Source organism: Oncorhynchus kisutch, linkage group LG17, assembly GCF_002021735.2.
Source record: "Oncorhynchus kisutch isolate 150728-3 linkage group LG17, Okis_V2, whole genome shotgun sequence".
Lineage (NCBI taxonomy): Eukaryota > Metazoa > Chordata > Actinopteri > Salmoniformes > Salmonidae > Oncorhynchus > Oncorhynchus kisutch.
In genome coordinates, this window is record NC_034190.2 from 15,479,704 (window position 1) to 15,491,531 (window position 11,828).

The 11,828-nt window shown below is 43.3% G+C and overlaps 1 protein-coding gene across 1 annotated transcript; it reads right to left on the reverse strand.

Annotated features, from left to right (window-relative positions):
• Positions 1-39: 39 nt before the first annotated feature.
• On the reverse strand, positions 40-11,491 carry LOC116354493 (cation channel sperm-associated protein 4). The gene is made up of 11 exons (XM_031794966.1): positions 11,257-11,491; positions 10,968-11,060; positions 10,573-10,716; positions 10,137-10,238; positions 9,926-10,023; positions 9,182-9,311; positions 8,674-8,810; positions 2,892-3,054; positions 1,081-1,295; positions 551-713; positions 40-412 (listed from the first exon to the last, which is right to left on the reverse strand). The coding sequence occupies exons 1-11, from the start codon at positions 11,287-11,289 to the stop codon at positions 242-244; spliced, it is 1,449 nt and encodes a 482-aa protein (XP_031650826.1). The 5' UTR covers positions 11,290-11,491; the 3' UTR covers positions 40-241.
• Positions 11,492-11,828: the final 337 nt, after the last annotated feature.

The window sequence follows — 11,828 nt, forward strand, 5'->3', positions numbered from 1 at the left end:
TTTTAGACACTTTGAAACCTTTATGATCATTTACCTCAGTCACCAGTCCTTTTTTTTATCAAGAAACTAACTCTTCCTTGATGTCACATGACATGGTTAATATTGATCTGCATGTGGAAATGTGTGCAGCAAGCCTGAGTCTGATTTAGCCATGTAATCTATCATTATCTTTGAGACGATTTCAGCTAATCAGTAAAGCAAAATGATTTGGGACATGAAGAAATTCCTGTTAAAAGTATGTTCAGCCTGTGTTGTGGTGTGTGCTGGGAGTGTTACTGTGTCCCGCATCCATATGTGTAGAAGTAGACTGGTAGTACATCGGGCTGTCCATGGACAGCCTCATGGCTGTGTGACGCATGTTCCCCTTCTGGAACAGGTGAGCAGATGCTGTGTTCGAGTCTATGACATGAGCCTGAAACGCAGACACATAACAGATTAGTGAATGTAAGCTTATCGACAACTCTAGTCAATTTATTGTGTACCCATAAAGCTCTGGTCAAAATGAGTGCACTACATAGGGAATAGGGTGCCATGTCCACTGCCATCCTACCTTCTCCAGGGTGATGAGGGTGGACAGTATGTCTCCGGTGCGGCCTGTGGCGATATCATTATTCAATAGGTTGTCCTGGAGGGTTGCAGCCATATGGTTCCTCATCATCACCTCCTGCTCTTGCTTTACGTTGAAAGACAGGCTGTGCACCTCCTCTACTATACTGTGGATAAACACATACCCATGGTCGGACATATACCTACAGTTCATCCACTGTACAAAGACAATATTTTTTTTCATTAAAGACCATCTTTATAAGGGAGAAAAAATTGTCTAATTGAATTCAGAAAAATAGAGATTGAAAAACATAATTTCTTGGTATCACAATTACTTTATTTTATGGAACTCTTATTTTACCAGGTAAATTGACTGAGAACACATAATTTACAGCAACGAGCTGGGGAATAGTTACAGGGAGAGGGGATGAATGAGCCAATTGGAAACGTAAATCAGTTACTGTGATGGACGATGAAAAAATGTATAGTGGCTTCAATAGCTTCTAGCTAGAACAGAGACTTCCTTTACACTACCTGTCCAGCTCTTGTCTTATCTCCCTGTAGGCAGCCATGTTCTTCTGCATAGCAGCCGTGACAAGGGCCAGCTCCTCAAAGGTGTCCATGGTCAGGTTCTCTAGACAGCTCGCCTTCCAGGGCTTCTGGCGCCGGGTCATGTTGGACTTGGTCACCACCTCCTCCACGTGGATGGTGCTCTGTTCCGCCAAGCCTCCCATGTCCTCTGGAATCAGCTGTGTGAGGGGACGGTTTGAGGAGAGAGGACTAAATACACAGGGAACTACGAAAGAGCAGTGGTCGTATTAATGATTTTGAATGGCAGCTAGCTTGTAATAATCCGTATACAAATCATCACGCATACCCACCCCCTTTGAAAGGCTGGTCATGGCTCATATCAACACCATCATGTCGGAAACCCTAGACCCACTCCAATTCGCATAACCCCCAACAGATCCACAGATGACGCCATCTCAATCGCACTCCACACTGCTCTTTCCCACCTGGACAAAAGGAACACCTATGTGACAACGCTGTTCATTCACTACAGCTCAGCGTTCAACACCATAGTGACCACAAAACTCATCACTAAGCTAAGTACCCTGTGAATAAACACCTCCCTCTGCAACTGGACTTCCTGACAGGCCGGCCCCAGGTGGTAAGGGTAGGTAACAACACATCTGCCATGCTGATCCTCAACACTGGGGCCCCTCTGGGGTGCGTGCTTAGTCCCCTCTTGTGCTCCCTGTTCACACAGGACTGCTCTGCCAAGCACAACTCCAACACCATCATTAAGTTTGCTGATGACACAACAGTGGTAGGCCTGATCACCAACAATGATGAGATATAGGAAAAAGGAGGGCCGAACAGGCTGCCATTAACATTGACGGGGTGGAAGTGGAGCGGGTCGAGAGTTTTAAGTTCCTTATTGTCCACATCACCAACAAACTATCATGGTCCAAACACACCAAGACAAACACAGTTGTTAAGAGGGCACGACAACACCTTTTCCCCCCCAGGAGACCGAAAATATTTGGTATGGGTCCCCAGATCCTCAAAAAGTTCTACAGCTGCACCATCGAGAGCATCCTGACCGGTTGTATCACCGCCTGGTATGGCAACTGCTCGGCATCTGACCGTGAGGCTCAACAGACGGCAGTGTGTACGGCCCAGTACACCACTGGGGCAAAGCTTCTTGACATACAGGACCTATATACTAGGCAGTGTCAGAGGAAGGCCCAAAAAATTGTCAAAGACTCCAGTCACCCAAGTCATAGACTGTTAACTCACGGCAAGCGGTACAGGAGCGCCAAGTCTAGGTCCAAAAGGCTCCTTAACAGCTTCTACCCCCAAGCCATAAGACTGCTGAACAATCAGACAAATGGCCACCCGGACTATTTACATTGACCTCCCCCACACTCACTGTTTATTATCTATGTATAGTCACTTTTCAAATGACCTCGACTAACTTGTACCCCTGCACATTGACTCGGTACCAGTACCCGCTGTATATAGCCTCATTATTGTTATGTCATTTTCTTGTTACTTTTTAATTTTATAACATTTTTGTATTTTTTTCCACTTTACTTTATTTGGTAAATATTTTCTTAACTCTATTTCTTGAACTGCATTGTTGGTTAAGGGCTTGTAAGTAAGAATTTCACGGTAAGGTCTACACCTGTTGTATTTGGCCACGTGACAAATAACATTTTATTTTATTTGATCAATAATACACATTTGAGGGTCAAGAAGACGTTACAGACAGTGGCTTGATATAAATAACACTATGTGACAAAAACTAAATGTGACAAGGGAAAGAGTGACAGACTAACCGCCGCTGGCGAACACTCGTTCGAATTCTTTTCATCATAGTCGGGCATGGAGATCTCAAGGTTGGTGGTTACCACGGCAACGAGAAGGTTGGCGAAGATGAAGGCTCCGCCAGTGAGGAAGATGAAAAAGTAGAGAGAAGCTCCGTACATCAGCCCCTCATCACTACAGTGCAGAGAGAAAGGACAACACTTACCACATAAGGACAAAATACATAGAACTATGTCTACAATATGTAGGCATTTTCACATAAGCTTTTCACTCTATTGCAAAATGTTAAGCCCCATTTGACTACAATTAGCAGGTTGACGTTAATTGTCATGAGTCTTGTCCTGGAGGTAGAACTGAGTGATTTCCGTTTTGATATCGGCAGAGTAAAAATGGGCTATATTGTAAAAATGTATGAAACACTTTTTGATCTTAATTTAAGGTTAGGCATTAGGGTTAGCAGTGTGGTTAAGGTTAGGCATTAGGGTTAGCAGTGTGGTTAAGGTTAGGCATTAGGGTTAGCAGTGTGGTTAAGGTTAGGCATTAGGGTTAGCAGTGTGGTTAAGGTTAGGCATTAGGGTTAGCAGTGTGGTTAAGGTTAGGCATTAGGGTTAGCAGTGTGGTTAAGGTTAGGCATTAGGGTTAGCAGTGTGGTTAAGGTTAGGCATTAGGGTTAGCAGTGTGGTTAAGGTTAGGCATTGGGGTTAGCAGTGTGGTTAAGGTTAGGCATTGGGGTTAGCAGTGTGGTTAAGGTTAGGCATTAGGGTTAGCAGTGTGGTTAAGGTTAGGCATTAGGGTTAGCAGTGTGGTTAAGGTTAGGCATTAGGGTTAGCAGTGTGGTTAAGGTTAGGCATTAGGGTTAGCAGTGTGGTTAAGGTTAGGCATTAGGGTTAGCAGTGTGGTTAAGGTTAGGCATTAGGGTTAGCAGTGTGGTTAAGGTTAGGCATTAGGGTTAGCAGTGTGGTTAAGGTTAGGCATTAGGGTTAGCAGTGTGGTTAAGGTTAGGCATTAGGGTTAGCAGTGTGGTTAAGGTTAGGCATTAGGGTTAGCAGTGTGGTTAAGGTTAGGCATTAGGGTTAGCAGTGTGGTTAAGGTTAGGCATTAGGGTTAGCAGTGTGGTTAAGGTTAGGCATTAGGGTTAGCAGTGTGGTTAAGGTTAGGCATTAGGGTTAGCAGTGTGGTTAAGGTTAGGCATTAGGGTTAGCAGTGTGGTTAAGGTTAGGCATTAGGGTTAGCAGTGTGGTTAAGGTTAGGCATTAGGGTTAGCAGTGTGGTTAAGGTTAGGCATTAGGGTTAGCAGTGTGGTTAAGGTTAGGCATTAGGGTTAGCAGTGTGGTTAAGGTTAGGCATTAGGGTTAGCAGTGTGGTTAAGGTTAGGCATTAGGGTTAGCAGTGTGGTTAAGGTTAGGCATTAGGGTTAGCAGTGTGGTTAAGGTTAGGCATTAGGGTTAGCAGTGTGGTTAAGGTTAGGCAATAGGGTTAGCAGTGTGGTTAAGGTTAGGCATTAGGGTTAGCAGTGTGGTTAAGGTTAGGCATTAGGGTTAGCAGTGTGGTTAAGGTTAGGCATTAGGGTTAGCAGTGTGGTTAAGGTTAGGCATTAGGGTTAGCAGTGTGGTTAAGGTTAGGCATTAGGGTTAGCAGTGTGGTTAAGGTTAGGCATTAGGGTTAGCAGTGTGGTTAAGGTTAGGCATTAGGGTTAGCAGTGTGGTTAAGGTTAGGCATTAGGGTTAGCAGTGTGGTTAAGGTTAGGCATTAGGGTTAGAAGTGTGGTTAAGGTTAGGCATTAGGGTTAGCAGTGTGGTTAAGGTTAGGCATTAGGGTTAGCAGTGTGGTTAAGGTTAGGCATTAGGGTTAGCAGTGTGGTTAAGGTTAGGCATTAGGGTTAGCAGTGTGGTTAAGGTTAGGTTAAAAGGCAGATTTGATGACTTTGCGGCTGTGCAAGCTAGTGACCACTGCAGAGTTGCCTCCAGAACAAAATGATTTTTTTGTGAACAACTTTTTATTTAGTTAAGTCTTTTTTGGGGGGATTACAAAATACAATTATGTTCGTGGTCATTAGCTTATGCCTGCCCATACCATAACCGCACCGCCACCATGTGGCACTCTGTTCACAAGGTTGACATCAGCAAACCGCTCGCCCACACAACGCCATATTTTGATTTATTAAAAAAATATATATTTCACCTTTATTTAACCAGGTAGGCAAGTTGAGAAAAAGTTCTCATTTACAATTGCGACCTGGCCAAGATAAAGCAAAGCAGTTCGACACATACAACGGCACAAACAACGGCACAAACAACGGCACAAACATACAGTCAATAATACAGAATAAACAGGTCTATATACGATGTGAGCAAATGAGGTGAGATAAGGGAGGTAAAGGCAAAAAAAGGCCATGGTGGCAAAGTAAATACAATATAGCAAGTAAAACAATGGAATGGTAGATTTGCAGTGGAAGAATGTGCAAAGTAGAAATAAAAATAATCGGGTGCAAAGGAACAAAATAAATCAAATAAATACAGTAGGGAAAGAGGTAGTTGTTTGGGCTAAATTATAGGTGGGCTATGTACAGGTGCAGTAATCTGTGAGCTGCTCTGACAGTTGGTGCTAAAAGCTAGTGAGGGAGATAAGTGTTTCCAGTTTCAGAGATTTCTGTAGTTCGTTCCAGTCATTGGCAGCAGGGAAATGGAAGGAGAGGCGGCCAAATAAATAATTGGTTTTGGGGGTGACTAGAGAGATATACCTGCTGGAGCGTGTGCTACAGGTGGGAGATGCTATGGCGACCAGCGAGCTGAGATAAGGGTGGACTTTACCTAGCAGGGTCTTGTAGATGACATGGAGCCAGTGGGTTTGGCGACGAGTATGAAGCGAGGGCCAGCCAACGAGAGCGTGCAGGTCGCAATGGTGGGTAGTATATGGGGCTTTGGTGACAAAATGGATTGCACTGTGATAGACTGCATCCAATTTGTTGAGTAGGGTATTGGAGGCTATTTTGTAAATGACATTGCCGAAGTCGAGGATTGGTAGGATGGTCAGTTTTACAAGGGTATGTTAGGCAGCATGAGTGAAGGATGCTTTGTTGCGAAATAGGAAGCCAATTTTAGATTTAACTTTGGATTGGAGATGTTTGATGTGGGTCTGGAAGGAGAGTTTACAGTCTAACCAGACACCTAGGTATTTGTAGTTGTCCACGTATTCTAAGTCAGAGCCGTCCAGAGTAGTGATGCTGGACAGGCGGGCAGGTGCAGGCAGCGATCGGTTGAAGAGCATGCATTTAGTTTTACTTGTATTTAAGAGCAATTGGAGGCCACGGAAGGAGAGTTGTATGGCATTGAAGCTTGCCTGGAGGGTTGTTAACACAGTGTCCAAAGAAGGGCCAGAAGTATACAGAATGGTGTCGTCTGCGTAGAGGTGGATCAGAGACACACCAGCAGCAAGAGCGACATCATTGATGTATACAGAGAAGAGAGTCGGTCCAAGAATTGAACCCTGTGGCACCCCCATAGAGACTGCCAGAGGTCCGGATAGCAGACCCTCCGATTTGACACACTGAACTCTATCAGAGAAGTAGTTGGTGAACCAGGCGAGGCAATCATTTGAGAAAGCAAGGCTGTCGAGTCTGCCGATGAGGATGTGGTGATTGACAGAGTGGAAAGCCTTGGCCAGATCAATGAATACGGCTGCACAGTAATGTTTCTTATCGATGGCGGTTAAGATATCGTTTAGGACCTTGAGCGTGGCTGAAGTGCACCCATGACCAGCTCTGAAACCAGATTTTTTAAATTTATTTATTTATTTTTTGCATAGCAGAGAAGGTATGGTGAGATTCGAAATGGTCGGTAATCTGTTTGTTGACTTGGCTTTCGAAGACCGTAGAAAGGCAGGGTAGGATAGATATAGGTCTGTAGCAGTTTGGGTCAAGAGTGTCCCCCCCTTTGAAGAGGGGGATGACCGCAGCTGCTTTGCAATCTTTGGGAATCTCAGACGACACGAAAGAGAGGTTGAACAGGCTAGTAATAGGGGTGGCAACAATTTCGGCAGATAATTTTAGAAAGAAAGGGTCCAGATTGTCTAGCCCGGCTGATTTGTAGGGGTCGAGATTTTGCAGCTCTTTCAGAACATCAGCTGACTGGATTTGGGAGAATGAGAAATGGGGAAGGCTTGGGCGAGTTGCTGTGGGGGGTGCAGTGCTGTTGACCGGGGTAGGAGTAGCCAGGTGGAAAGCATGGCCAGCCGTAGAAAAATGCTTATTGAAATTCTCAATTATGGTGGATTTATCAGTGGTGACAGTGTTTCCTATTTTCAGTGCAGTGGGCAGCTGGGAAGAGGTGTTCTTATTCTCCATGGACTTTACAGTGTCCCAGAACTTTTTTGAGTTAGTCTTGCAGGAAGCAAATTTCTGCTTGAAAAAGCTAGCCTTGGCTTTTCTAACTGCCTGTGTATAATGGTTTCTAGCTTCCCTGAACAGCTGCATATCACGGGGGCTGTTCGATGCTAATGCAGAACACCATAGGATGTTTTTGTGTTGGTTAAGGGCAGTCAGGTCTGGGGAGAACCAAGGGCTATATCTGTTCCTGGTTCTAAATTTCTTGAATGGGGCATGCTTATTTAAGATGGTTAGGAAGGCATATACGTGGTCTGAGGTTGTGAGGCCGGTTGAACGTACTGCCAAATGATCTAAAATGGCTTATGGTAGAGAAGTCAACATTTTATTTTCTGACAACAGCTCAGGTGGACATTCTTTCAGTCAGCATGCCAATTGCACGCTCCCTCAAAACTTGAGATATCTGTGCCATTGTGTTGTGTGACAAAATTGCACATTTTAGAGTAGCCTATTATTATCCCCAGCACAAGGTGAACCTGTGTAATGATCATGCTGTTTAATCAGCATGATCATCCTGATCATGTGTTCTATACACACAAAAGCTCATTTGTTTACATCCCTGTCCTGTTCACTAACAGGGATGTAAACAAATGAGCTTTTGTGTGTATGGAACATTTCTGGGATCTTTTATTTCAGCTCATCAAACATGGGACCACCACTTTACATATTGCGTTTATATTTTTGTTCAGTGTATAATAGAGATCAGTCCTTTCGGGAGCCGAGATAATTTAAACATCCCAACATATTTTCAGAGTTGTGTATGGGCCTGACATTTTGATTCCATTTTGATTTTCAATTTTGCACCAAATAGAAACTGTGTGAGCAATAATAGGACCAAAGCGTAATTTACATTGTTTAAGGGATATTAGTGAAGACCACCTCTTCCAGGGCAATAGGAGACAAGATTCATGATGAAAAACACTAACCTGCATTTGATGAATAAAATGATCTCCTCTTGTTTTTCAAAATCTTTATCCAAGTACACATACTGTATGAACTGGATGAGGGGAAATGTAGTCTTTATCCAAGGACATACTGTATGAACTGGATGAGGGGAAATGTAGTCTTTATCCAAGGACACATACTGTATGAACTGGATGAGGGGAAATGTAATCTTTATCCAAGGACATACTGTACGAACTGGATGAGGGGAAATGTAGTCTTTATCCAAGGACATACTGTATGAACTGGATAAGGGGAAATGTAGTCTTTATCCAAGGACATACTGTATGAACTGGATGAGGGGAAATGTAGTCTTTATCCAAGGACATACTGTATGAACTGGATGAGGGGAAATGTAGTCTTTATCCAAGGACATACTGTATGAACTGGATGAGGGGAAATGTAGTCTTTATCCAAGGACATACTGTATGAACTGGATAAGGGGAAATGTAGGGCCTTGTGTCACTTACGCCTTAAACTCCCTGTAGATGTCCATCCATCCGTCCTGGGTGATGCAGATGAAGAGGGTGTAGAGGGCTGAGAACAGGTCTCCAAAAGCTGATGGGACAGCAGCACTGAACAGGGTCACGCCGAACACCGCAAACACCTGACAGACACAGACAGAAAATCAACAGAGACATTAGACACAAACACAGGGGACAACTGAGCAGATGTCCCACCATCACAAACACAGGGGACAACTGAGCAGTTGTAGAATCCATTCATATGGTCTCATATCACTCCTTGAAACATCACACACTCATTTGGGGCCATAGTAACAAACCAACATATTAAATACTATAAACAAGAGCAAGAACTGGGGCGTTATAGTTTGACTGTTCTCATGATTCTTTTCTCATTCAAAGTCACGAGAATGAGGTGAAGAAGTGGTAATGGATTAAGACGAATGATGATGAAGTGAGAGAGAGAGAATTAGAAAGAGTGAGAGGTTGAATTGGTACATGATTTAACACCTACAAGCATGATGATGAGGAGGAGGAAGAAGATGTTGGCCATGTCTGGAATGGACTGCATAATGACGGTGACCATCATAGCCATACCCTGCATGGAGGCAAAACCCCTGATACTACGGATTACCCTCAACACCCTGGAACACACACACAATAAATAACACATTACAACATGGAGTGACAACCCACTGAGCACAGATGTCAATTCAACATCTATTCCATGTTGGTTCAACATCTATTCCATGTTGGGTCAACGTCTATTCCAAGTTGGTTCAACATCTATTCCATGTTGGTTCAATGTCTATTCCATGTTGGTTCAACGTCTATTCCATGTTGGTTCAATGTCTATTCCATGTTGGTTCAACGTCTATTCCATGTTGGTTCAACATCATTTCATTGAAATGACGTGGAAACCCTGTTGATTCAACAAGTGTGTGACCAGTGGGAAAGCAGCACACAACAACAACTACACAACAAATAATGTTTCATGTTCAAGTTTGACACACAAAAAAACTATTGTCCTAAAACTAAATTAGGTTAAGGTTAGGAGAATTAACGTGGCAGGTTAGGAGAATTATCGTGGCAGGTTAGGAGAATTAGGTTAAGATTAGAAAAAGGGTTGAGGTTAGCTAAAAGTGTAAAAATGTCCCTGACACAACTCAAACATATCTAGTTACAACCAGGCCTGCACTGAGAACACCCTATGTTTCCACTAATGCGTTTCTGCAGAGTGTGAGGGGTACTCCTTCACCTGATGACCTTTAGTAAACTGTCCCCACCCTGGGGAAAGATCAGGGGTCCAAGCATCAGAGCCAGAGTGACCAAACAGTCCAGGACATTCCAGCCATTCTGAAATACCAAAAACGAGAGAGAGAGAGAGAGAGAATGACACCACGATGGTCTCTGAGAAGGCCACAGTAGGTAACAGGTTGTGTCAAATCAATCTCCTGACCAGACGTTACCTTCCAGAAGATGTTGAAGCCGTAGTACCACTTGACCAGGATCTCCCAGATGAAGACGGTGAGGATAATATGCTCACAGATGCTGAACGCAATGTCATACTTCTACAACGAACCAATCATACCATAGCATTTCAGGTCATTGTTATCTGTTGACTTGTCATATAAAATGAGCTTTCAGTTTGAAAGTAGGCCTACAATACCTCTTTGTATTTTGTATTTTTTAGGGATCCCCATTAGCTACTCTTCCTGGGGTCCAAACACACCAAAGCATCCACATTACATATGAATCAATAGATAAAACAGTGAACTATGTTTGTACTGAATGAGCTAAAGATAAAACAGTACATCATATAACATCCCTACACCACCACATATCCACAACACAAAATGTTCAATTACACCATACACCAAGATGTCCTCAGTGACCATAACTTACCTTGGCAATGATAGCATCAGTTTGGAAGGCCATAATGATGCAGTTGCTGACAATCATGACGATGATGAGTAATTTGAACAGGAAGTTCTCCAGCAGCGCACCCATGAGCACCTGGGAGACATAGTCCTCCGTGTCTGAGTCATCCTATAAGGTATAGTCAGAGGTCATTATTGGTATTCATCTAGCTGAACCGGAGCCCCTGTCTCCTGGACAGGTGAAAATAATTGAATAATCTCCCCAGGTACCAGTATCAGTGATGAAGATCTGTCTGAAAATAGTTTGAAAAAACTGAGTAGTGTGATTTCTCTGTATATCTCTCTATGTTAACCCACTCATTATTCACTATATAAGTAATCATACCTGTGGAAGCCCAACAGTATAAATATAGCCTACACCTTTTGCTGGGTGATGTCTCTGATGTTGATCATCTCAGGCTCCTCATCTCGCTCTAGCATGGACCACCTCCTCCCGGTGCTCTCCGACGCCCGCTGCAGTATAACAAATTGTTAATTGGATGCCCCAAAAACATGTTAGTCTTTTGTAAAAGTTGTTCAAATATATGGAAAAGTTCAAAGCAGATAATACACTTGAATAAGTGTACAAAGAGAGCATATAGATGACATGGTGGTAGAGCGAAAACAGCCAATAGGCCTACCCTGGCGTTTGGAGTTCGTCTAGGCCTACCTGGAGGATCATCAAGCGTTTCCTGTAATCCATTTTTTCGCGCCTTCTCCCTTCAACCCATTTTTCAGGTAAATGCCATGGAAGCTATACCCCGTTACCGCTTTTGTCTCAACAGCCCAGTTGAAAATATTATGAAGAATGTTGAGGAATCTTTGACCAAAAAGGTCTCGCTCCAGAAGATAGATGTCATAATCGTGCAACAGGTGATTGGAACTGAAGTAGCGTTCTCGTCATTCAGTCCTCCGTCCATTCTATATTCTAATTACGCAGACACGTGTCACAATGTTTTTTACCACTTGGTGGCAATATTTATCACAGGGAGTTTCCAGTAGCCTATTTAGGGAAACAGCGATCGAGCTATTAAACAAATAAAACGTTTGTATAATTTTATGTTCACATGCATAGGCACATCATGCATGCGTTACATTATGACACTGTAATTTGTTATATGCACACACAATACAAATCCACAGTTAGTTTGGGGAAAATACTTTCTCCTAATGTACAGCAGGAGGCGCTGTACCCTATATAGATTATTCGTTTCTTTTTCATATTAAATTCCGTAAATTCCC

What these genes read in the sequence shown, in the direction of transcription:
- LOC116354493 (XM_031794966.1), bottom strand. Translation starts at nt 11,289, where the DNA reads ATGGATTACAGGAAACGCTTGATGATCCTCCAG. An exon ending in GCTTCAACATCTTCTGGAAG is followed by an intron (nt 10,024 to 10,136) that starts GTAACGTCTGGT and finishes TTGGTATTTCAG; the next exon opens with AATGGCTGGAATGTCCTGGA. An exon ending in ATAAGACAAGAGCTGGACAG is followed by an intron (nt 714 to 1,080) that starts GTAGTGTAAAGG and finishes GTTTATCCACAG; the next exon opens with TATAGTAGAGGAGGTGCACA.